The sequence below is a fragment of the Maniola jurtina genome, chromosome 7 (genome assembly GCF_905333055.1).
Source record: "Maniola jurtina chromosome 7, ilManJurt1.1, whole genome shotgun sequence".
NCBI classification, from domain to species: Eukaryota; Metazoa; Arthropoda; class Insecta; order Lepidoptera; family Nymphalidae; genus Maniola; species Maniola jurtina.
This window is the reverse complement of record NC_060035.1, coordinates 7,293,569-7,319,893: the sequence shown is the minus strand read 5'-3', so window position 1 is coordinate 7,319,893 and position 26,325 is coordinate 7,293,569. Positions and strand designations below refer to the sequence as shown.

The 26,325-nt window shown below is 34.5% G+C and overlaps 2 protein-coding genes across 4 annotated transcripts in view; one reads left to right on the top strand and one right to left on the bottom strand.

The window, feature by feature from the left end:
- LOC123867271 (nuclear migration protein nudC) overlaps positions 1-26,325 on the top strand; it is a 39,253-nt gene that overhangs the window by 3,810 nt on the left and 9,118 nt on the right. The gene's annotated exons all lie outside the window — the stretch shown is intronic.
- On the bottom strand, positions 1-26,325 carry LOC123867272. Of its 3 annotated transcripts, none has more exons than XM_045909250.1 (4): positions 26,094-26,325; positions 4,062-4,170; positions 1,663-2,071; positions 1-1,125 (listed from the first exon to the last, which is right to left on the bottom strand). In XM_045909250.1, exons 2-4 carry the CDS (start codon positions 4,119-4,121, stop codon positions 1,085-1,087), a joined length of 510 nt encoding a protein of 169 aa, XP_045765206.1. In that variant the 5' UTR covers positions 4,122-4,170; positions 26,094-26,325; the 3' UTR covers positions 1-1,084. The 3 variants fall into 3 exon arrangements, with proteins under 3 accessions (XP_045765206.1, XP_045765204.1, XP_045765207.1); XM_045909248.1 differs by having other exon boundaries at positions 4,045-4,170; positions 26,094-26,324; XM_045909251.1 differs by having other exon boundaries at positions 4,071-4,170; positions 26,094-26,324.

Below are 26,325 nucleotides of genomic sequence, written 5' to 3'. Positions count from 1 at the left end.
TCACATTTTATTTTCATTTAATTATCACAGTTTTTTACAATAACTTCACACAGTACTTAAAACTACATCCTTTCCATATTAATGTAAATATGAAACATATTTATACTCATTACTCACTTATTAATAAGGTTAATAATTAAGTATTAATTTATTTACAAAATACATCACAAAAACGGAAGAAAAACTATTTATGTGAAATAATAATATTATGTAAGATGTTACAAAATAGTTTTCCTTAAAAATCTCTCCTCAAATAATAATTAAGTATTGTTATTTATTACTTATTGAATTGTATGTTTGTAGTTCACCCAGTTACAAACTAAACACAATCACAGGTATGTGAGTAGGTAAAATAAATTCAAAATATTTTTCAATAAATTGAGCACTAAAATAAATAGTGAATAATAATTAACTTTAAAAAAATCTTAATGTAAATTTTTCTAACTTATCCTACATCTTGATATGAAAGAATAATAATATATTGCACTTAATTAAAAATTCTGTACTTCAATGTTTCTATTAAATCTATTGAAAACAGAAATGATTCGCCACACTATGGCAAAGATTCACTAAGGGATACATGGTATTAATAGTAGATATTATTGAATAAATAGTAGGTACAGTTTTTTTTATTACTTACAGAATATTACTTTGATCGGTTACTAAAATTATTATGTATTCCTTCCTCGTTTTTTATTTTCGATATAGTAATATCGAAAATAAAAAACGAGAAACAAAAATCGAATAATTTAATTGAATTCACTGGATCATTGAATGCTGTTTGAAACTTGAACCTACTATCAAATTCTAAAAACCATTATCCTACATCTTGTAATGTACAAAACTGAATTCTGACTTTAAAAGTTACACAGATACCGATTTCGCAGAGGTTCGAAATTCGAACTATTCCAAGATTCAAAGATTCCGAGTTCTTTAAACAGGACTTTGTAATAGACTTTTGTAGTTGGTTATTATTCTGTACAATTTTTCGTAAATAGATGGTAATGTTCGGTTCATTGAATTAACAATTCCATTGTATTTAGTATAAATAAATCCATTTCGTCGTCACCTATCTTCAATTTTCTCAAGAATATTTGTACATCCCGGTCTCTCTGCGCATTCGCACTGCAATAAAATAAAACAAATATGTATTAACTACACACCTAGTAAGTTTAAACATGGGGGTAAATAATAAACATGATGTATGTGTAAAGATCGAATGGTCAAAAATAAAAGAAGCTTTGAATTTAGTGAGCAAGTATTTCAGAATGTTAAAAAATAAAATAGGCCATAGGGTTATGCAATAATGCGGTAGCAAAATGTGGAATTTTAATTTGGTGCCAAGTCTGGATATTTTTCGGAATTTTTCTATTGACAAAAGCACACGCTTAAGAATAAATTGCACTACTAAGGGCCGATTTTACCTATGTAGCATATGTTTTATCTGAGAGTAAAAAGATTTTGGCAGGTTTTCAATACAAAAACTCACTACGTCTCATTTTTTTCTGTTTCTTCCTTTTGTGTTGTGTTCCTTTTCATGTTTTTGTGTGCAATAATGATTTCATCTATCTATCTATCATCTATCTACGCCCAATTTAGTCCTCGGTTAAAGTCACTCAACGTTGGTGGAATTGCAGTCACAAAATAATAACTCATACTTACTTTCAACGAAGCATATAGCTGCGAGGATGCACGCTGAGAATAAGATTGTCATCGATATAACGAGTACAGTTATTTGATGCGAATGGTTGCAACAGCACGACTTGGGCTCTTTGCTGGGGCGGTGCTTCGTGAACCCATTAACCACTGTGAAATGGGTTGAGCTGGCAACTGACGCTGCATCCTGTCCTTCCACTGAACCTCGTTTGACATCTGTCCAGAACGTATCCGTTGCGTCTCGGGTCTCCTCGGGTATTGACACCACAGCGTTAGACATGGTAGACATGGTAGATTTCCGTCCTAAGTACGCCGTTCTGTTTGAGTAACCTGCGAACTCGTCTTGAGGTATGTTCCTACCATTCATGCGCGCCAAATGCGCTGCACTCAACAGCAACGACCCTGAAGACACGCTCTGTAAACATAAAATTATTCCGTTATAACCTTAAAGAAAATACGAAATTTCGTATAAACCGAATACAATGTTTGTGTCTATATATGCTTTTGCATTTTCGGTATGTAGTTCCTCTGTATTCTAGTTGAAAGAGCGACTAAGTACAATGAATTAAGCCAGAATGTACAAGAATAAATATTTAATCACAACAAAGTGCCACACTGGAACATAGTCAACATAATGGCAGTTGTTATTTTTTTTTTACCCGAATGTGCAACACAAAGGATGTGTTATGTTATCATCAATCTATATATTTTCTATTTTTGTTCCTTTGTACACTCTAGAGATGATTTTCCTGATCTCCGATTTTAATGACTCTTACACCAATAGTTTTGCATTTTGCACTGATCTTGCGAGTTCTACTGAAGATACGTATGTAATAAGTTTTCTATGAAACTTTTGAGTATTACAAGTATATTTTTCAGTAGGTATGTACAATTAAGTGTGCAGAGTAAAATGAGTAAGTAGGTTCCTGTTTCGTAGTGACCAATATCAGCGATTTACAACAATGAATAATTTTGTACTTAACATATTAATTGTTATACTTTGTGTACGTAAGTGCATAATTTCTGAAATTCTGATGATTCGGAATATTGTTAGTCTCCGGGACTAGAACAACAATACAAACACAGTTACGTTTACGAAATATCAAAATGATTTTCTCATCTCTTTGTAAAAAATTAATAAGTACAAAAAGTTGAAATTCCCAGATAGCATAAGTTGTGACTGTCTGCCATCAAAACCGCAAACGTGATGTAGGTAATGTTTTCAATTCAGTTAAAACACGTGACGTAACATGTAAAATTGTAAAGGTAAGGTACATCCGCGTTTAAATAGCTACAGTAACATCCGTATTATTGTTCTTGGTGCTGCGTATCCTGCAAGCCATAATATCTTATAGCCTAAAGCCTGTATTTATACCTTTACTAGCCGATGCCCGCGACTTCGCCCGCGTGGATTTAGGTTTGAAATCCCGTGAGAACTCTTTGATTTTCCGGGATAAAAAGTAGCCTATGTGCTAATCCAGGATATTATCTATCTCCATTCCAAATTTCAGCCAAATCCGTCAAGTAGTTTTTGCGTGAAGGAGTAACAAACATACACACACACACACACACACACACACACACACACACACACACACACACACACACACACACACACACACACACACACACACACACATACATACAAACTTTCGCCTTTATAATATTAGTGTGATAAGCAGTAAATACATACGTATGCAAGGTCTACGTATACAATATCTGATACTCGACAGTTCTGCGAGGGTACGCTTTAGCGGTCTGCGCCGACACTTCGAAGTTGGGCTTACGTTTAGTCGTCTTATGTTCACGATGTTCTAAACCGTTAAAAATGTTCAAAGTATGAGAAAAAAGTCACTTAGACTTTAGAATAGGCAAACAGATCAAAAAAAATTGGAAACTTGCTAGGATTAAAAATACTAGTAAGATGCCCGCGACTTCGTTCGAGTGGATTTAGATGTCTTAAAAATCCCGTGGGAACTCTTTGATTTTCCGGGATAAAAAGTAGCCTATGTGTTAATCCACTGTATAATCTATCTCCATTCCGAATTTCAGGCAAATCCGTTCAGTAGTTTTTACTGAAAGAGTACCTAACAAACATACACACATGCACACATACATAGACAAGAACTTTCGCCTTTATTGTAATGTGATTATCGTCGATATTCGAAGATGTGGTGCCGTAGACTTGATTCAGCTGGGTTGATTAACCCAGGTGAATCAAGTATACAATAGCGCGAGCAGTGGTAAGATCATTAAAATAATCGAATACTTGGAACTATAAAAATGCATGTCTGATTCCATCATAAAAACGGTCGTTTCGAATGTGGCCGTTGATCGTAGGTTGTGTACCTATTAGTGAGTCATGACAATGAGTGAGTTGCATCTTACGTGTGTGCTGTTATTACTTGATGAACCTTGGCTAGAGGCGGAGCCGCCGCGGGAACGCGCATCACTAACGCTTCCATTATTACTTGATAGAGTCGGCCGCGGGATATGCCAATCGTGTGTTTTGATCTGAAATTAACAAAGAACATAACTTAATAATCAATAGTTAAGTTACAATTTAGTATACTCGACCATAGACTAACCGAAACTTTTTATCAAAAAATTGTTTAAATGTAGTATAGAAGCAGGCGTTATTTTGCGCATGTCCATGATATACGAGGAACCAAAAGCTTAATTTGCTATAATCCGCCAAACAAAGAAATCTGTATGGTGCAACATGCAGCATGCGACACGCACCGCCCGCCCTCCCACTGATAAACCACCACCACGCAGCACGACACAAATTCCAACACCATCACTCGACGCACGTTTCGCCCCGACACCGAAGCATCCTCAGGAGATGTAGCAAATTAAGCTTTTGGTTCCTTGTAAAAAATTGTTTGTCAAAATCATATGCATCCATTAATACAAAACATTAATTATTATTGGCTGAGTGGATTGGCCGCTGTAACTAGGAGTCACCTGTATTAAACTATGACAAGGTCGGCTATAACTTTAATACCGAATTTCTACCCTAACGGCAAAGCGGTGCGGACTTAGGATATAATACTGCAATTTCATAATCTTTGTCTTCAAGGTTAACAACGTATTTGATTTTAGACTGCATTACAATCATAATTATTTATTTACTGATTTATTTGCATTAGAGAACAAAATGGTAAATCTAGCTACTTCACGTAAGAGTTGCGAGCTTTCATCAGAATCGAAACTCATCTGACAGCGCAGATTTCTCAGTAAGTGAGCATGAAAATAATACGTAGGAACAGCACTTTTTATATTGCCTGCTGCTTTATTTCCCTCATGACAAGTGAAAACTAACCAACCGCAAGGTAAAACCACAAAAAACAAAGCAAAGTTAAGAACAAAGTGAAGCTAAGTACGCTAATGAACATGAATCCATCGCTAACTATAGGTATAATTAAAAAAAAAAAGATCGGCAAACGTTTGTCAACTGCTGTGTTGCCTAAGAAAGAACAAACAGGCGACCTGACGAAACATGCAAGTATTGCAGGCAACGACACGGTTCAAGATGGTTTAAATCTGTTTGTTAAAGAGTTTAACCCGTTGTTTAACATGACAAAGGCTCTATACTGGGTCGACACTGTCGTTGTGCAACTTATATTTTGTGTGGATATGTCGAATGTCTGGGGATGTCATTTCGAGTTCTGTCTCGACAGGCCCTATTTCGATTGTGTGTTCCATTTTGTGGCTCATGTGTCATACCATCCCACGCCCACCTGGTGATAAAATGATGAATCCGTCTAATATGGATCACTCGTTTAGTGTGGTCAACCTAGGTATCAATTTCGATTATATTACCTTTTGTAACTCTTGCGTTATACAATCTCAAACTCACCTGATGATAAAATGATGAACCTGTCTAATATGGATCACCCATTTAGTGTGGTCGACCTTCAAGGGGAGTATGCCATCATTATTGTTGGTTTAAACTTTAAACTTCTTCGTCTCAAAACGCCTGACCATATATTGGATACAGGTTTATTGTTAGTGTTAATAACTAGTAACTAGCTACAGCTGCAGCTAAAGAATTTAATCAGTGACCAAAATTAGGAAAGCCGTACCTACAACAAAAACATTTTAGATTCGATATTGATAGAAACCGTTACCATGAACTATGAAAAACGGTAATGTTATTATTGATGATCAAAGGTCAAAGGACAACTCTCGTATCAAATTGTTACGCATGCTGCTTATTACATAACGTGCTAATTTTGCCGTAGGCGCATTGCTGTTGTGCAAATTAAACTTCATATTTAAAGTTTTGCCACTTATGACATGTCACCTTACGACCGAGTAACCGGCAAAGGTCTGAGGTAACAATCATTACAGCAACAGCAGTATTAGATGTACCTATGTTGCGTTAATTTGTAGTTTTGTGCTACTTGCCGATTGGTTTCATCAGTTTATTTTTGAGGACACATTTTGTTTCGAGTTCAACTGGTAGGTGTATAAAAACAGTGGAAGATAAATATCATTTCTTACGACAGTTTGACAGTTTGTCGTGTGCTTTATATTAGACTAGAGGATGCCCGCGACTTCGTCCGCGTAGATTTAGGTTTTTAAAGATCCCGTGGGAACTGTTTGATTTTCCGGGATAAAAGTAGCCTATTGTCCCCGGGATATAAGCTAACCGTGTACCAAATTTCGTCAGAATCGGTTAAACTGTTGGGCCGTGAAAAGGTAGCAGACAGACAGACACACTTTCGCATTTATAATATTAAGTAGGTATGGATTTTAGTCTAAATTCGTAGAGAATTCCAAATAGATAAATTATTTTGGTAATCTTTTTCATTGTAGGGCCCAGCTTTGCGTTAGCATCATAAAACGGAGAACAGAAAAAAGCGTGTTTTTTTATTGGTTTGTTTTTCAATCGAGGCACAATGTAGCAACAGATTGGCGTGATTTTTTGTATCGATAAAGTTAGAAACCTGGAGAGTTATATACGACTTTTTATCCCGGAAATTCAAAGAGTTCCCACAGAATTTTAAAAACCTAAATCCACACAGACGAAGTTGCGGGTATCAGCTACTACGTTCCATAAACTCCATTTTTAGGTCTAGCATCTATGTTCAGACTCCTAGTAGATAATATAATAATTTATCCTATTATGCGTTGTGACGGTTTATGTTACTATTGTTTAATGGTTTCATATCATTTGGTTTGATATGAGCAAATGTGAGATCTCATTGATTTAGGTTAACAGGTAAGTACATTTTGTCGTTCTTTACTATCGTCAGGTAAGTTTCATCAATTCCGTTTTTAGGTCAAGTTTTGTTCAGAGTCCGATTGATTTTGTCAGATATGGTGTTCAAGGTTCGCGTTCTCTTTATTTGCGGTCTTGTTTCGTCGACCTCTGGCGCAATAAATCTCAGTTTTGCTTTCGGCTTCATGGTCCTCTTTGTACTGTGATAAGATGATGGATAGGCGTATTAGGTAGTTAGTATAATAATGCTTTTCTTTTATGGGATGTTGTAACGAGGCTGTTTATTTTTATCAACTATATAAAATTATGTAGTTACATTGGTTACAGGATTAAGTATAACGTAAATGTTTAAGAGTGGACTACGTTTTTAAATAGGTTTCACAAGCTTTTGCTTATTCTTATCCTGTTACCACACTGACAGAATGCCTACTTAATATAATGCGTCCAAACTAACAAAGGGAAAGCCATAATATTGTAAGTAGGTACCTATTTTATCTGTCAACTGTCATGAAAATTATTAAATTAATATTAAAAATATATTGAATAGAAATATATTACTAGCCGAGACATCAAAACTGATGTCGGAAACTTTGCCCTTAGAATTCAAACCTAGCTACGCAAACAGTGAATTTACTATGTTGTAAAGGGTAATTTTTTTGTGTATAAATGTTTTAATACTTGCAGACATTATAGATAGGACTTATAGATATGACCTTCCTAATCCTTAATTGTTCTAAAGATATTTAATGATATTTAGCAAATGATAATGCGGAGATTGTATTTAAGATCGCTTTAGGAGCGTATTGCAAAACTCTTAAGTGCAAAGAACCGGTTGTAGATATTTCTGGTTAGTGATAGCTGTGTAGGTACGGCTACTGCAAAGCTGAAACCTTTGCTAAAACTGAGCTAGCACTTAGGCTTAAAATTAAATCTAGCCTTTTAAAAATACCTAGGTATTATTTGGTGAGTATGGGAATTTTCACATATCTAAATAAGAGATTTTGGGACTGTTTTGCAACCGCCAGATAAACTTTATCTGACGAATAAAGATGTTTGACAGTTTTTGTATTGGCTGTCTGTCAAAATGTCAGTGTGATTTAGTTAATCTGGCGGTCGTGAAACAGACCCTTAGTGTATGAACCTAATTTTTCATAAAAAGTCCCAGAGTCGAATAAATATTATTACTACGCGTTTTAACATCGGTTTATATCGTAAGTATATATCGACTGTGAATTGGCAACATGTCGTACCTCAATTTTTGACAATAATTTCACTTTATAATGTTATGTCCGCACTGTCACAGTTTCTTTTATCTAGCTTGCAACAAAAATTTAAAAAGCTCCTACGCTAGCGGGAATTCGTCTACACTGGCAGGCCTAGATATCTACAACCACTAGGTTGGTATTTAAAGCGTAAGGAAACAAGTTTCCCTTCATCCTGTAAAGTTGTTAAAATTGAGATACTTAGTACCTACCGATTGCTACTTCACAGTCAATATTGGATATTATTCGCCCTTCTTGCCAATTTATTTTTGGGTAAGGTCTGACGAAATCACAAACACAATCTTTACGATAAATTATTACACTTTTATTTCATATTTAAATTTATTAACTTTTACATTTGTGTCAAATAAATGTTGTTCCTCTTACGTTAGTATATTTTCGAATGTCGTCGTTTTAAAACCCCTCTTACAGGTAACCTCTCCACGTTTATTAGCCACTCCCCTTTTTTATCTTATCGTTATCGGCCAATCCAAATTGTACAATGAATAAACTTAGTGACTAATATACAAATCATCAAGCTCGTTTAACAAATCATCTAAGTAATAAAGATGTTTTCATCTTATATATTGATTACAAATATTATCCTTTATTATGCTACAATTCATCAACTAAAAACTATAAGAATTTTATATACAGTACGTTTATCGATCAGATGTTGAACAACTTCAGCCAATCAATGACGCCTTCTAATATGATTTGTTATGATTTGAGTGGCGCCAACGTTATCTAATCAGTAACTTCTACACGTTTATAGATAATTAATATGGGCCAAGCTTACAGCTCGGCCATCCTGTTTTAAGCGAGTCTCATCGCTTTTAAAAAAATAAAAATAAAACTTAAGTAACATGTAAACTTCACAACCAAAATGACAAAGACTTAGTTCAACAAAACAAAAAAAATTAAGATAGTAATTAATTAAATTAATATTCTTGCTAACCTTAACTAGAAGGAATATACAGTTTTATTGCTACATTGGTATTGATTATGATTGCAACTTAATTTTAGAGCACTCGCAGCAACCCTTTCCATCCGATATAATTAGAAAATAGCAGATAAACTCAATTCAATTCCAAACTATTTACCCTCGCAACATTACCTGCCAGTCTACAGTAGCACTCAAATTTAGCCTTTAATCTAAAATTCATTTTTCTGTTCTCTTCCGCTAATATTAAAATAAAAAGATGCAGACACTCTAAATTTATAAATAATTTTTCAAAAATCATAAAGATATCAAAAATTGCGAGACCAGTAGCAACTAAAGGAGGCCTCCATTTAATCAAAGAAGGTAGGTACATGCATAAAGTCCGAAGTATCAATTATAACTCACAAGCCAATATTTTACAGGAACACTCAATAGAGATTTGGGGATGAGCATGTAAAACTAATTGCTAAAAACTACTTTAAAGGGTTTCAAGTATCTCAAAATAAATTGTTAAAAGTTCTGTTCCAACTAGACTCTCCTTCCCACTAAAGAATTATATAAGAAAACTGATGAACTATATTATATAAGTCAATTATACAAATTCAAAATATGTCTATTTGTTAGGAAAATACTATTAAAGTCCGTACATACACGCATCACTTTAAAGCTAAATCTCATAAATATGGTACACAAAACGAACATACCTATTATGCTACAATTACATAAAGCTAGGACTAATTATGGTATGAAAACTACCTAGCTCTACTACATAATGTACTTGCCGAAACTCATACTGGAGGAAAAATCTTTTACAAAGTTTAAAGTTTAATCAAACAGTGTCAAACACCATAGATATCTTAGCTAGATGTAGGTATAGTTTGTTAACGAATATAACGTGTTTTGACTTTTTATATTATTGTATAGTCACCATACCTTTAAAGATTATGTTTTCTTCTATATTTATATTTAGAATCGGGAGCGATTCTTAATATGAATATGTGTAAGTGAACTTCTTGTCCTTTTGATAAAATAAACTCTCTAAACTTAAAGTTAATCGCCGCCAGTTCTCGATTTAAATCACAAAACATTTTCATACACTTTCAACGCAATAGTTTTACGCACATATTTTCTTCTTCCCTTCTTATTGGAAAATCGCGGATTCCGAGCCTTGGCGCGTCTCTCTTCTACCAGGATACATATATGATTGTCCTTATTTCCCTCCAGATCCAAATTTTTAATGACCCTTATCCTAGGGTCCTTTCCCTCCAGATCCAAATTTTTAATGACCCTTATCCTAGGGTCCACCTCCTTCCTCCTATAGGACTTTTTGTCCATAGCCCGTAACCTCGGGGCTTTTCCATCCTTTCCTTCCTTGGGACTTTGTGTCCCTGACCCATACCTAGTTTTGGGTCTTCCTTTCCCTCATTTGTTCATTTCCAACATCCTTGGATCCTGCAAACATAAAACACTTTGAGTAGACCGTTCATTTAATTTTGTTTCATAAGCATCCATCATAATACAATCCGACCTAAGAGAAGTAATTTTACTTGGTAGCCTAGAAAACCTATTATCATTATTATAATTTAGTTTTCTCCAGTTCCGTACCCCTCGAAGGGTGCCTACGAGACCCTATTTTCTAAACCTCTGCTCTCCGTCCGTCTGTCCGTCTGCACGTGCGTCACGGCCCGAACCGCGAACGGCGTATCGTGAACCGTGATAGATAGAGAGTTGAAAGGAACGTGATTACGGATGTATGAAAATCCTATGCCTGGTTGCTTCCAATTCAAACTTTTTCTTTTAATGCAGATTACGCTTCCCATATTTCTTACAATTACCTATTGTTTTTTTTTTTTTTCTAGCAAAATCCACATTCTGAAGTACTAATGGACAATGTTAAACAAACGCCAGGGTACAGTAGTTGCGTCACTTGTGCCTCTTAACCATATAATATCTACATGCAAAAAGAATCTTTGATTTATAATTTCACATGATACTTATATATTTTATTTTAGCCATAATATGCACCATATGGCGTACTTTGTCGTTTCGAGTAACATAAGCAGAACTACCAAATTCGACCCTGGGAACGACACAGTCGCGACTCGCCGCCGAATGATACCTATTAGTTTATCATTAATTCCTTTTCATAGAGAAAAGCGATATCAACATAATAGCAGGAAAAAAAATGAAATAAATATTCCGTTCGATACATCTCTATTCTCTACGACATCAAGATCTCTATCACAAGCTGATCGATCATAAAGATTAGAAGAAAGTAGGTACCTTATACATTATTTTATATGTTAACCGTAATGACCCGCATCTGTTCGATTTCCCTTTATTCGTTTCGTAAAAGATTCATCCTCGTACGTCCATCATCATCATCATCGTCATCTACATCGTCATCATCATAAGGTCACTGTTGAACATAAACCTTCCCTAGTAAGCACCACACGTACTGTCCTCAGCCTTCCTCATTCAACCCCTGGTTCCTATTGATACAAACCACTAAACCCCCCCCCCCCCATCAAATGTGTACCTATCTACATCCATCCATCATACCCAAATGCCGTGCTGGTTGATGTGATGAGCGACAAAGTGTTAACCTCTTCAATACGTCATGGAACTGTAGGAATAGCCATGGAAGACCTCCAAACCGAACGTTGATATTTTGTGTAAGTGGTCCCACGAGTCAAAAAAAATATTCTTGTCCATAAAGGAACAAGCCACGATATAGATTCTTCTATCGGAACTTAAATATTCCAATCACTGCATGTATTCCAACTAATCAGTTTGCTACTGTATATTTGAAGTTGATAATAAATAAAAATGTTAGCTTAATTAAATTCCTATGATAATTCGATTTTTGGTGCATCAACCAGCTTCACCTATTATGTAAAATTAAATATATATATATTTTTTTTAAATTACCGGCTGTACATTTTAAACTAACCTAAGCAAAATATACTTTCTTACTAATAACTTAATCTTAAAAATTTTCAAGAGGATCCTTCCGCCTCAAATTAACTCAATGATAAAAATGAACAGGAAACTTTAAATGTTGTAAAATCCAGCCAATGCTTCGTACCTTGCCTTATTAATCCAATAGGTACTTCTTTGGATTTTGTCAAAACAAAATACTTTTACTTGTTGAGTGTATAATAAATAAATAATGTAATAAATCAATTAACTGTTAAAGCTAATAACTTTTACAGAAAGCGAACCTCATGATATCTCTTATGAGTTTTAAGCGTAAAATTACCACGCCGAAAACAAAACATGAGCTGACAGTATTCTTATTTGATATACGTAATCCAGTAATACTATATCTATCTACATAATTCGTAAATATGTATGTATAGTTTGTAAGTTACTATTTCACTTTATGCTGTTTCAATGCTTTAAGTTATTATTTTTATCTTTGTCTCATTTTTTTAGTTTAGCCTCATTCTATTTTTAAACTTACTATTTCGCTATAATATTTACAAGTAACCTCATCGAAGACTACACGGTCTTCTGATAACCCAACAAGCATTTATCCAACAGCTATCGCTTTCACCCGAACGGAGGTTCCCTGAAATATACTGAGATAACAATACCTAGTCGACACATGGATGTACAAGAGCGGCAACAAGCTATGACCTCCTCTAGTCATAACTATATCTTTATGATTGTAACATTTCAAACAGTGAAAGTATGTATAAACGATTTCGTCCATAGGACATGCGCTCTAAAGAATGTTAATATAATTATCAGCAACTAAAAGCTTGAAGAAACTAATAGGTACAACTTGTCTTTGAAGTATGAAAATATGCACATTTATCAAGTATACCAGTCCATCAAACATTAAAGTACGCATTTATAAAATGATAACTCACTTATTAATCAAGATAACTACCTGTTTATCAAACCTACCCTACCAAATATAAATAACTACTCACCAAATGTAATAGTTTATAACTTAAGTAAAAATATGAAACAAATGTGCATCAACCACATACATACACTCTTCAAATTCATCCATTTATCAAAATGTTATATAATATAACCATTCACCAAATCCATTATATACTTAGTTCATTAAATAGTTTAGTCAAACTTTACTCCACTTGCCACGATTGCAAATTTTCCAAAATAATCAGCCGCAAACATTGCAGCTCATCTCACTTGATAATGCATCCCTCCCTCAGAAAAACAGGCATTAGGAATGTCTTTCCAAGACGCGCGAGAGACAGCCACCGTGGCTTTTCGCGAGATTTAATCCAAATTGAACTAATGCCTAAATAAATGATTTAATTAGAGGGCGATTGCTTTTGCAACCTCTAACCGTCCAATCAAACACCGAAAGTATTCAATAATCCGAGACGTAAATAAAAACCCGTCAGAACACCGTATTTATAAAAACAGAGACAAGAAAAAGATTCCTCCTCGCAATAGATCGCGTGACATCCAACAAGTGAATTATCGACTTTATTACACAACTTATCCTCAACATGTTTTACATCATTTCCTACAATTGAAATCTTTCTATTTTAAATACCCTAACTACAACTTCATAATCCAACCAAAAATCAAACTAGATTTATCCCTCGGTCCCACATCTTTAATGCTTTTTTTTTCTGTTTGGGTAACTAAAACAACAAAAAAAATATATATACTCATGTTATAAAACGTTGTCAAAGCTTTCCTGAACGCGCTAAATAAGCAAAAACATAAAATCAGGCGAAATGCCAGACCAGCCGAAAACCCTTCAATGCTTAATCAGCCTAAAAAAAAAATTATGATCAATATTCATATTATTATCATGAGATACTACCGGCGCTCCTAAGCGAAATTTATAAGGCACCGCATTTCGATTTTATCAAATAGACTGATCAATTTCGAGAGCACAACAAACGTGGTTTCCTGAGAGTTTTGTTAACTAAATGCATATCGAAACTGAACTATCGCGAAGCGAGTCAAGCGAGCGTGAATTTTTTTTTTTTTTAATATATTTCTGGGATAATGTCATGCCACAAACGCGAGCGTAGTGCAAAGATATTTGCCTAAAATTTCTTTCGTACAACAAAGAAAATAGTATTTTGGTAGTAGGTACTTATTATCGCGCCCTGCCCTAAGGGCAGTACTGTAGGTATATTACCATTAAAAAAAACTTACTCTAATTTTAATAGAACATTTGCCAGGAATTTAACCCGCCAAGCGATGTTAATCCAATAAAAACAAAATCATATTGCATTTAAATGCGGCAGTACACAGTTAATTGCGTGAATACAGGTAAAAAAAAAACCCCGCTGCCCATATACTATACCTACCTACTACTCGTAGTACTCAAATTATTGTGCCAGTATTAAAAGTAAATTAGCTGTTATCTAGCGTGGTAGACTACGGCCTAAACCCTTCTCATTCTGTGAGGAGACACTTGTTGCTCAGTAGTGGGCCGGCCATGGGTTGTTCATGGTGAGCTGTTATCAGCAAAGTTATGTTTGAAACTCAAACATTACGCGTTTCAAGTGGTAAAAATAGATAAATGAAAACATTTCTCCTCACTTTTGTAAAAAAAAAACACTTATTTATGCACCCCGTATTTAAAACTATCTGACTACCTACCTACCATAATTTTAAATTTAGTTAAAGAATAACCAGATAAGATAAACCTACTTTTACACCCATTTTAGGATTTATATTTCTCAAAATGCTCAATTTATTAACCCTGGTCACTATCACTTTATTACAACGGATCACCTTCATTTTTATCAATTAACATTTTATATCCCCAATCACTTAGTAACCATTACAAGTAGAGACGGATTATTTCACTGGCAGGCGTAAAACGAAAAGCTATTTCATGTAACTTTTTCTACCTTATCCCAAAGCGGTTTACAAAAAATAATAATTTCACAAAACAACATTCAAGATGCCCAATGAGTGCTGTGTGATAATATCGCGTCACTGTGTGCTAGAAAAAGGAAAACATCTATCTATACAATGAATGCAGCAAACGATTGAACCTAAATCCAGAAATTCACCTTCCGTAAAACAAAACCACTATGTGAAAATAAATCCCTATCGTAACTCTTAACCAAACTAATTCGGCACACGATTACAAGTGTGAAGATTGAAATACCACGTTCCGTGAGATATTCACCTGTGAAATCATTTAATGAGAAATAAAACCCCGGCAGGACATAGTAGATACATCCTGAAAACTATTTAAAAGTAACAATAACGCCCATCATTAAGTAAACCACACTTTTTATATTGTTTAACACTATGTTCACTATCTATTCCATTGTACCCACGATACAGGATAACCTAGTGCGGGTACCACCAGACACAGGAAAATTGTACAAGACTGTATTTTGTAAATAAACATTTTTCATTTTTCATTGTAAAATAAACCTTCTAAATACCTCAATGTTATTTAAACCACAATTTGAAGGTCGATCGCATTTGTATAACCAATATACAAGATGAATTATAAACATGTGGGTAATTCTAGGTATCATAACGTTATATAATTTCCATTCCAACTCGGAGCAAAGCTTTTTAACAAAATGATAACTAAATGTAGAACAAACAAAACGAAAACCCACACAAATAAAAAAAAATTACCATTAATAGGTATCAATAAAAATAAAATCATGGAAAGATCCTACCCGTTTATCCAGAAATCCTTTGATGCCATGACTAGGTACTTTGATATATTGAGGCCCAAATATTGGCCTTGTGCTCCAAAATGTCTGTGGTCTACTAGACCTCCACTTCTTTCTCGTTCCTCTGTATATTTCCACTTGTTTCTCTGAGTCGTGAGCGTGACAAGAAAATATTATATTTTCTTGATGTCCCTCTTCTGACCTTTTGGGTAAGGTCTGACGAAATCACAAACACAATCTTTACGATAAATTATTACACTTTTATTTCATATTTAAATTTATTAACTTTTACATTTGTGTCAAATAAATGTTGTTCCTCTTACGTTAGTATATTTTCGAATGTCGTCGTTTTAAAACCCCTCTTACAGGTAACCTCTCCACGTTTATTAGCCACTCCCCTTTTTTATCTTATCGTTATCGGCCAATCCAAATTGTACAATGAATAAACTTAGTGACTAATATACAAATCATCAAGCTCGTTTAACAAATCATCTAAGTAATAAAGATGTTTTCATCTTATATATTGATTACAAATATTATCCTTTATTATGCTACAATTCATCAACTAAAAACTATAAGAATTTTATATACAGTACGTTTATCGATCAGATGTTGAACAACTTCAGCCAATCAATGACGCCTTCTAATATGATGTTATGATTTGTTATGATTTGAGTGGCGCCAACGTTATCTAATCAGTAACTTCTACACGTTTATAGATAATTAATATGGGCCAAGCTTACATTATATTGGTACAGAACAATGAATTAAAGTGCAAAATGGAACTTCTTAGATATAAAAAAAAAGATAATTAGGAATTAGGATAAGTAAATATTAGTTACTTGCCGTTAATGATATATCATTATACTTATTTGATAAGATATTAATTGATACAATACGAGAAACACGTGCTTAGTAATTGATGTACCTACATCATTCACCTTTAATTACTACTAACACGTGTAGCAAACAGTGTACACGTTTGAACAGATACCATGTGAACAGCTTATTTACCTACATGGATCATTTGTTTAATATAATTCATCGCATGTGGGGTACCACGTGCAACTCTTGATTTCCCAGTGATTTCATAAGAATGCTAAACGATCACGTTGTTCTTGTTTAAAATTAATTGTGTTAATTTAATTGTTCTTGCTAGTACCGATCAAAACTTTGCTATTCGTCATTGATAGATCGTATTAAAGAGTTAAACATAGTCGCACTAAATCTTATTTAACTAATCCACAAAACCATAATGAGCTTTTATACCCTGAATTAACACATAGGCTACTTTTCCCATGGATTTTTTTAAAACATATAACCACAGCTTATTTACCTAAGTACAACTACATAGATCATTTGTTTAAGATAATTCATAGCATGTGGGGTACCACGTGAATTACTCTTGATCTCTCAGTGATTTCATAAGAATGCTAAACGATCACGTTGTTCGTGTTTAAAATTAATTGTGTTAGTATAATTGTCCTTGCTAGTACCGATTCTGTTCTATACAAAACTTCATTGATAAGTAGTATTAAAAAGTCAAACATATTCGTACATCCTAATTTTTGTAATATTGTAATATCATAAATGTGAAAGTTTGGATATTTGGATGTGTGTTACTCCTTTACGTCACAATGAGCTTTAACACCCTAAATTAATACATACATAGGCTACTTTTTAACCCCAGAAATCAAAGAGTGCAAGTGGGATTTTTTAAAATCTGTATCCACGCGTTTGAAGTGCGAGATCATCTAGAAATAAATCATGAAATGCATTTTTCTAAAAAAAAAAAAAACTATTTATCGCATTATTGATTTGTCTGTAATTTATTTATGATTTAGATTTAGTTAGTCCTGTTTTTGTTCGGTCTTTGAATAGTCTAGAGACCCTACCACTGGTTCGGAATGCTCTTCCTATTGAGAAGAACCAGCAAGAAATTAGACGGTTGCTCTTTTCACATTCAATAACCATCAATCAAGCGATACAAATTAACCAGTTATGTGACTAACAAGAGTAACAAGTGCTGTTTTTAGGGTTCCGTATCTTCAGAGAAGAAAGGAAGCCTTATAGGATCGCTTCGTTGTCTGTCAAGACCCGTCAAGGGAATCAAAATCCATATAGAGAACCCTTCACGTTGACCTAGAATCATGAAAATCCGAAAACCGTGAATTTGTGATTACACGATCACGTATTCAAGTATTATTTCTTGGACGATAGTACGGAATCCTTCTTGTGTGAGTCCGACTAGCACTTGACCGGTTTTTTTAAAGTTTAACGGTTACGATCCAGTTAAGTGAAGCAGGTGCATAGTTGAGCAACATATTCGGCTCGTCACAGATTACGCAATAGCGGTAATCTTATAACGAATCTAATTGAACACCGGAGGCGTGTCAATAACGGTTTAATATAGACTAGGTGACAGTCGCTTCGTTCCTACTAGCAACTTATATGGCATAATAATATGTACATAAATGCGAAAGTGTGTGTCTGTCTGTCTGCTAGCTTTTCACGGTCCAACAAAACCATTTTGATGAAATTCGATACAGAGTTAGCTTACATCCCGGGGACGGTCATAGGCTACTTTTATCCCGGAAATTCAAAGAGTTCCCACGGGATTCATAAAGACTCATCTGTTTAACCGATTTATATGAAAGGCACAGAGTTAGTTTGCGTTCCAGTAATTGAGATGGGTAAATTTTTATCTCGGGAAATTAAAGAATTCCCACGGGATTAAAAATCTAAATCCACACGGACGAAGTCGCGGGCATCATCTAGTAAAAAATATATTATGATAAGCCAGAAACAGGCTGTAAGGTATGTTAAACCTTTTGAAATCACTAGCCTTCATTATTCATTATATTAAACCATGTTGCGTCGACGCAGTTTCGTCTGCTTATTCGTAATAGGAATATTTAGCCTTTTTGGAGCTAAGACTACTTTAGGTATATTTCTCTAATTGCCTATAATATACCAAATATAGCTTGCACCTCTTTCTCTGCGAATTGCATAATGGTAAGGCTTTATTTGGTATAGTAAGACACACATAGCCAAATGTAGACCATTATCCAAAATACAAATTAGGTACAAATATTTAAGAATAGTTAATTACAATAGTTTTAGTAGGTACTTAGTGTAATTTTCATAAATTGTAAAACTTCAAACGTATTGTGTTAACTCAAGATTACAACTGTCGTAAGTTCTGCGATTGTAGTTAATTAAGAATGGGATAACATAATGCAAAGAAAAAACTGCGTTGGACTTTTTGATGTGCGTGGCTCCTCCTACATGTAATATATCACGGAAAATAATATTATAGTACCAACCGTCGCAAACATAAATGATGATAGCTATTTGTCTACACCAAAAAAAATTATGTAACTAAAAAAAATTAATTATATAACACATCATTAGATTTCGTCAAATAGGTACTTTGCTCTTTCACATTTATCATATTTCAATCATTTTCATGGTTTTGTACCCGAAGGGTGCCAACTGGACCCTATTACTAGGACTCCGATGTCCGCCCGTCCGTCGTCCGTCTGTCTGTCTGTCAATGGGCTTTATCTTGTGAACCGTAATAGGTGCGAGTTGAAATTTTGACAGAATCTGTATTTCTATACCGCTATAACAATAAACAATAATAAAAATTATTATTCACATGTATATAATAAACATTCGTCATGAAAATTAAAATGGTACGGAACCGTTCGTTTGCGAGTCTGACTAACACTTGACCGATTTTGTAAGTTTTGCACGGTTTTCCTATACGTACCTGTACCTACCATGTCGTGTTGGTAATTACACATCTTTAGTTTAGAGGAAATGAGTTGTGAGCCTGACGCTTAAACAATGTCTGCTATACTTACCATGATAATCAGTTAACGACCATCTAGACTGTTCCCCTTTGGAGAGAAAGCGTGTTATTGCATGCCTCTTCTTGGAACACTTTCGGTAATGCAAATGTCACAATGGCTAACGGATTATGGATCACTATATATTTTTGATACCTACTTTTAATTTCATATCAGCCTTCCACACTTCAAAGCTTTGTATATCTCATTGCCTTGCACATTCTCAGAACGAAAGTAACGGTTAAACATTATGAGGTCAATTATTGACGGTTAATACCTAAGTTTGCGAGGGTATTTGTATTGTAAATTTAATTGGGTACACGTGTTACTCAGACAACACAGTTGTGTGGTGTAGTTGCCAAACATAATCGAACTTTCACTTGGTGTTCCCCTGCCGATTAAAATCGATGTCATCATTCAGACAAAACGATAGGCTTGAGATCGATGTCTCATTACAACATTATACCTAACTGGTAGAGTTCTAACACAAAATTAGTACCAGAATCAAGTGCAGTAACTGCGATGCAATATCTGTTTCTACATTTACGATGTCATACTAGGTACTCGTAGGTATTAGCACAACTAGCCTTATTATGGTTAAATAACTTGAACATAGTAACGCATGGTATTGGTAACATTGACACCTACTCTTGAACTTTTGCTGTCCATAAACTATTAACAACCTTGTAAAATCAAGCACGGAAAAGAAATTAAGAACTCGATAAATATTAATAGCTAAGTATCATCAAACAATCGTTTTAGAATTTGCATAAAACACAACAACCTCTGCAAATAAGTTCGCTACTGGAGACGAACAGCGAAACGTAGTTTTGAACGTCCAATTATCATATTTTATACGCGATTGCATGAGGACACCGCAACATAACTCATTGTTCACGCTGGTCACAAACACTGGCATGCTTATTGCTTATTATCGTCCTTGAACTCAATTGGCCATATTTATGAAGCTAAGAGGAATCGTGTCAATGCAAATTGCTTTTGAAGCTGCTTAACTACTTCATGACAATGAGGCTCTTCATCAGTCTTAGCTGTTTTCGTACTACCGTATTTTATACATTTTTGATGTTCATTAACTATTAATTTATACAGATTTTATAGATGCCGATAATCTTTTGCCTCCACTTCGAGGTCTATGTAAATCGATGTGCTCTTGACCGAAAACAATATATTTTAAAATGTTAGATTATTCAATTTTAGATCCAAAATTAATTAATGAACGATGGATAAATTTTTTAACAATAAAATATATGTTGAATCAGCGCAATTACCAGGTTATCGTTGTGCGATGATTGTATTTGGTGCTTGTTTATATGAACTATTAGCGTTTGTTAGCGCTTACGTCGAGTGGGATGCTGTGGTAGAAAAAGTGGCCATGAAATGGGTTATTTATCCGGATTCCTTTAACAACAGCTCTATTTTGACTTATGACATCACTTGCTTACATACTGTTATACTTAAATATTAAGGAAGATCTAAGAATAAATTATGTAATACATCAGCTGTGGGAACAAAAAACTATGTACCTACCTACAGTTATGTTTGTGTAGTATTGTCCAAGAAGGTTATAAGGTAAAGTGGAATATAAATATGCTTGTAAATTATATTTTTGTTAAAAACAGTGGTTTGAGGAACGGTTAAAGTTACCATTTTATGAGTGTTTTATTCCAAGGTTCTCTTACAAAATAGTGAGGCAATTTTTTTAAATACAGCAAAATCAAAAAATATTCTCAAAACTAAAAACTGTACTTGTATAGAAAATTAAAATAAGCTTAGGATCCGTGTTCGAGTCCATCCGAGACTGCGTTTGCACAAGAGGTGCCTACCTACTCAAGATTTTCCGTTCTTTGATTTGATACAATGCCAAGTTACCTTGACTGAGTATTCTTTGTAAAATAATGTATCACAAACACTTCCTGGGTATCATGTTAACTAGATGATAACTATCCACCCGTCCTCTGTTATTTTTATGACATTCAAGATTAAGGTCACGTTGTCCAAAACATATCCGGACCTCTCGCATTTATAATATTAAGTAATGGATGGATTAGTAATTAGTATGAATATGGACTATAGATTCTTCAGCGCTATCTTGACAGTTTGTTTATCATAAATTAATGAACATATAACGATGGGTATCTGTAAGCAACCATCATGCTCGGATAACTCAAAATTAAAAAAACCCCCGACACAAAAACCTCTATAAGAAAACTAGAAAAGAGCTTTCAAACGGCTGAACCGATTTTCTTGGATTATATAGCTAAGAACACTCTCGATCAAGCCACCTTTCAAACAAAAAAAAACTAAAGTAAAATCGGTTCATTCGTTTAGGAGCTACGATGCCACAGACAGATACCTACATACGTCAAACTTATAACACCCCTCTTTTTGGGTCGGGGGTTATAAATATACGCACGCAAGTTGGTCATCTTGACAAATTGTATATATAGCTTTTTGTCAACGTGTAGATATTTCAAAACAAGTTATGGCCAGATCACGCGACACACGTAGCATTCTTTTTATTTGATAAAAACCCTGGGGAAAAGGCAGTTTTGGACACCTACGCCGGAACGTGTTCATATAGGAGGATATATAATATACCTTGCATAGAAACAGTATGTCGCTTAGGTAGATTACCTATAGATTAAATCGCGCTTCGCTACATATTTGTATGTAGATTCGCCTGGCATGGAAAATCCTTATTTAGGCAAGCGTTACAATACTCGTGTTTAAACATTTATTTTTAGCATTAGGTAGGCATCTACACAACTTCCGCGACTTTTAGGTGTAAATAAGTAGCGACGTGGAGCCTCCCAGACGCAATTATAAAAATTACGTACCTACCTGAAAACTGACGATCCGTCTTGGTCCCCAAACTCGACTGAATTTAGATATATGGCATATTTTTCAATTTATAAAAATCATTTTAGTCTCATCGCCGCGTGTGTCGATATTTTTAACCCCCGACCCAAAAAGAGGGGTGTTATAAGTTTGACGTGTGTATCTGTGTGTCTGTGTATCTGTGTATCTGTCTGTGGTATCGTAGCGCCTAAACGAATGAACCGATTTCAATTTACTTTTTTTTGTTTGAAAGGTGGCTTGATCGAGAGTGTTCTTAGCTATAATCCAAAAAAATTGGTTCAGCCGTTTAAGAGTTATCAGCTCTTTTCTAGTTTTCTTGTAAAAAAGAAGGTTAGATAACCGTTAGGTTCATAATATTATGTCAATTGACAAATGTCAAGCTGTCAAGATGGACGTTGCCTAGATACATAATTATTTATTTGAAAATGATGTTTTGGAAAACTCAGATACTTTGGATCGTAGGCGCGGAATAGTCCAAGAAAATCGGTTCAGCCGTTTGAAAGTTATCAGGTCTTTTCTAGTTACTGAACCTTCACTTGTCGGGGGTGTTATAAATTTTTAATTTACACTTGTTAGGTATACTCGTTTATTCGTTAAAGGTTTCTGGAATGTTCAAGGAATCTCCAAACCATGTTTCAAATAATCAATACATTTAGCAACTTTGCAAAAAGTACTATATCACATTGTAGGCCTTTAACCCTGGCCTTGAGCTAATATAAACGCTTAATTAAATTCAACGTTAATGACACTGATAGCTAATGAATTTTAATGTGTTCATGAAATATTTCGAAACACAAAGATAAATAACAAACTTATCGTTTGAATTAAAAAATAAAATCCACAACAAAAAGACTTCGAATGAGGGTCTTTTGAGTATCAAAATTTATTTTGTCAATTATGCGCTAATCAAATAACGTAGCAGTCACAAAAGATGCAAATTAATATTGCAGTGTTCAGGCGTCTAAAATATAAACGAATTAGTATATTGGTTTATTTAAGTACTAGCTGATGCCCGCGACTTCTTTCGCGTGGATATAGGTTTTTTAAGAATCCCATGGGAACTGATTGTTTTTTCCGGGATAAAAAGTAGCCTATGTGTTAAGCCAAGGTATAATCTATGTCAATTAAAATTTCAACCAAATCCGTCCAGTAATTTTTTCATGAAAGAGTAACAAACATGCACACAAACATACACACACACACACACATAAATCCCGCGGGAACTTTTTTCGGGCGAAAAAGTAGCGTAGTATAAGGATACACTATACAATCCACCGCCAAATCAGTTCAGTCATTGTGAAGAAGTGAGAAACATTAAAACTTCACATTTACAATATTATTAGGATATATACAAAGCATATTGCATATATACAAAGATAAGAAAAAGAGTTGTCTAAAAAGCATTTACGAAACACTGTGGCTCTACGCGCATGATTTCTTAGCCTACCTTCTTTGTTAAGCAGGTGAAGTGCATCGTCCGGTGATCTGGTTTGATGTTCGCTAAGTCCGGGTATTGTAAAATGTGAAGGCCGCAAGTCGAAACCAACTTAGCTGTCAGTCCCTGTGCCATTTAATTTGGGCCTACTGCTATTTAGCCGGTTCCGCAGCCTTGGTTATTGAGTTACTAATCTCGTTGCAGGATATCAATGCGGAATTCAAAATATTACCAACAGGCAACTATTGCAGATATTTTATCATCTAGGTTTGTGTCTTATATTACCTACTACAGCTAGATTCATTTCACACTATGGTGAATTATGATTTATACAAAGATCGGTCAACTATTTATTATAGTATTAATTTTACTTTGTGCACCATCCCGCGCTCTGGTCACTAAGTCCGTGCACCAAAGGTTACCTACAACAGATTGCTATGGCAATAAGGCCGCCTTTGCACCATCTAGTATAGTTTCTTCTAATGTTTTCTGTATATATGTTTGTGTATAATGAAGTTCTTCAAAAAAACTTTTATTTTGAAAACGCAGCCGACTATGTAAAAATATCCTTTGTGCGCCCAATAATGACGCTTCCAACTTTGATAAGGTTGTCAGTGTTAGGTACCTACTTATGAAAAAAAATGCGCTCTCGTACACCTCTATAGTTCTGTAACCTTACTAAAAATATTAAATTAAAATAGTCTGGTGCTTATTTTACTTTCTTTTTGATAATCTGTTTGTACAAGTTAGCTACAAATTAAATATTGATCGGCTACTGTTTGAATATAATTTGTAGAAAATCAGTGATAGATAATAATTAATTAATGTCTGTAATAATGTATTCGTTCCGAATATATAAAATTCTGATACTATAATATTTTATATACCTACCTATTTTTGCATAGTGATGAGTTTAGTCATGTGACGTTTGGACAAGATGTATCAATATCTATCTACAAATGCATTAAGTTTATGAGATAGCTCAGTAAAAAATTTAGCTTTTTTGCTAAATCATCAGCATCATCAACCCATCGCCGGCTCACTACTGAGTACAGATCTCATCTAGATAATATTTTTATGTATGAATTGGTCGCTCTATCACAACATCGTGCCTATTTTTCATTCAAAATCTGTAGCTATACGATTAACAGGGCTCTCTCCGTCACTCGTTTCCACTCGTTTCATACAATCGTAGTTCCAATTTCATTTGAATATTAAGCAACCAAAGTCCATGAAATTTTGCAGACATATTCTAGAAACTAATATCTGTGTCTGTGGTGTTTTAGATTTTTCTAAAAATATGTAGTTTTAAAATTACAGGGGCTCCAAGATTTGTATGAAAATTTTTAAGACCGCGTAACTTTGAAACCGAATATTTTAACAGAAATCTGGAAAACCACAGACATAGACATTAGTTTCTAGAATATATCTACAAAATTTCATGGACTTAGGTTGCTTAGTATTCAAATGAAATTGGAACTACGATAGTATGAAACGAGTGGAATCGAGTGACGGAGAGAGCCCTCTTAATTGTATCAGCCAAAGTGCGTGACACTTAAGTTATTAAAGGTTCAATCTCTGACCTTGCACCGGTGCCATAAATAGAAACAAACAGCTGATTGGTAATGAGTGAATCAGTATGCTTAGATACTTAGATAAAATAGAGCTATTTAATAGAAATAGGTAAGTCGGTATAGGTAAATCGATGTTATATTTTTTTCACATTGTTTGTGTCTTCATATAAGTGTGTATTGCACACAAAGCTATCTAAATTAATTAGATGAATCCTTTCACACTGTTCCAGAAAGTGTGCTAGGTCCTGTTGAGTTAGAATATTGTTCGTTTTTTGTGCAAGTAAAATAATGTTTGTTTTAGTGTTACTCACAATTTCTAAATTATTATTTAATCTATGGATTCAGTAAGATAATATTGTTTTTTTACTATGGTAAAATTTAGGAGCGAAGTTTACTACTGCCTATCAGTTCAGGAAGTAGATACAAGTAATTGAAAAATCCTTCGCAAGAGTTAAAACAATCGAATTAAAGCTAAATGAAGCTGTTCAAAATTAAGTCTATAATGAAGTTCTAAAAGTCATAAGTAAACATTAAAAAAAAGTTTTAGCCTAGAATTGAACTGGCTGTATTAGTAAATATTTCAAGATGTTAAATATCACAACTTACCGGGCTTTTCGAATCCATGTCTCGTGGACTGTCACTTCCACGAATGTTTTGCTAGTTGCACTTATGTCACTGAACACTGCATTCACTTGGTCCACATGTCTGCATAATTTGCTTTTGCCTCTTCAGCGGATTCGACTTTGGCCTCTCTCGCCCTCTCCGTGTGGCCGGCAACGTCAAACGCGCCTGTTCCAAGCGGCAAAGCGACTAGAGTCGTACTGAGAGTGTTGCAACA

Coding starts and splice junctions, on each gene's coding strand:
- LOC123867272 (XM_045909248.1), bottom strand. Junction 2,072..4,044: donor CAAGTAATAACAGCACACAC/GTAAGATGCAAC, acceptor TTATGTTTACAG/AGCGTGTCTTCAGGGTCGTT. Junction 1,126..1,662: donor AGCTATATGCTTCGTTGAAA/GTAAGTATGAGT, acceptor ATTTTATTGCAG/TGCGAATGCGCAGAGAGACC.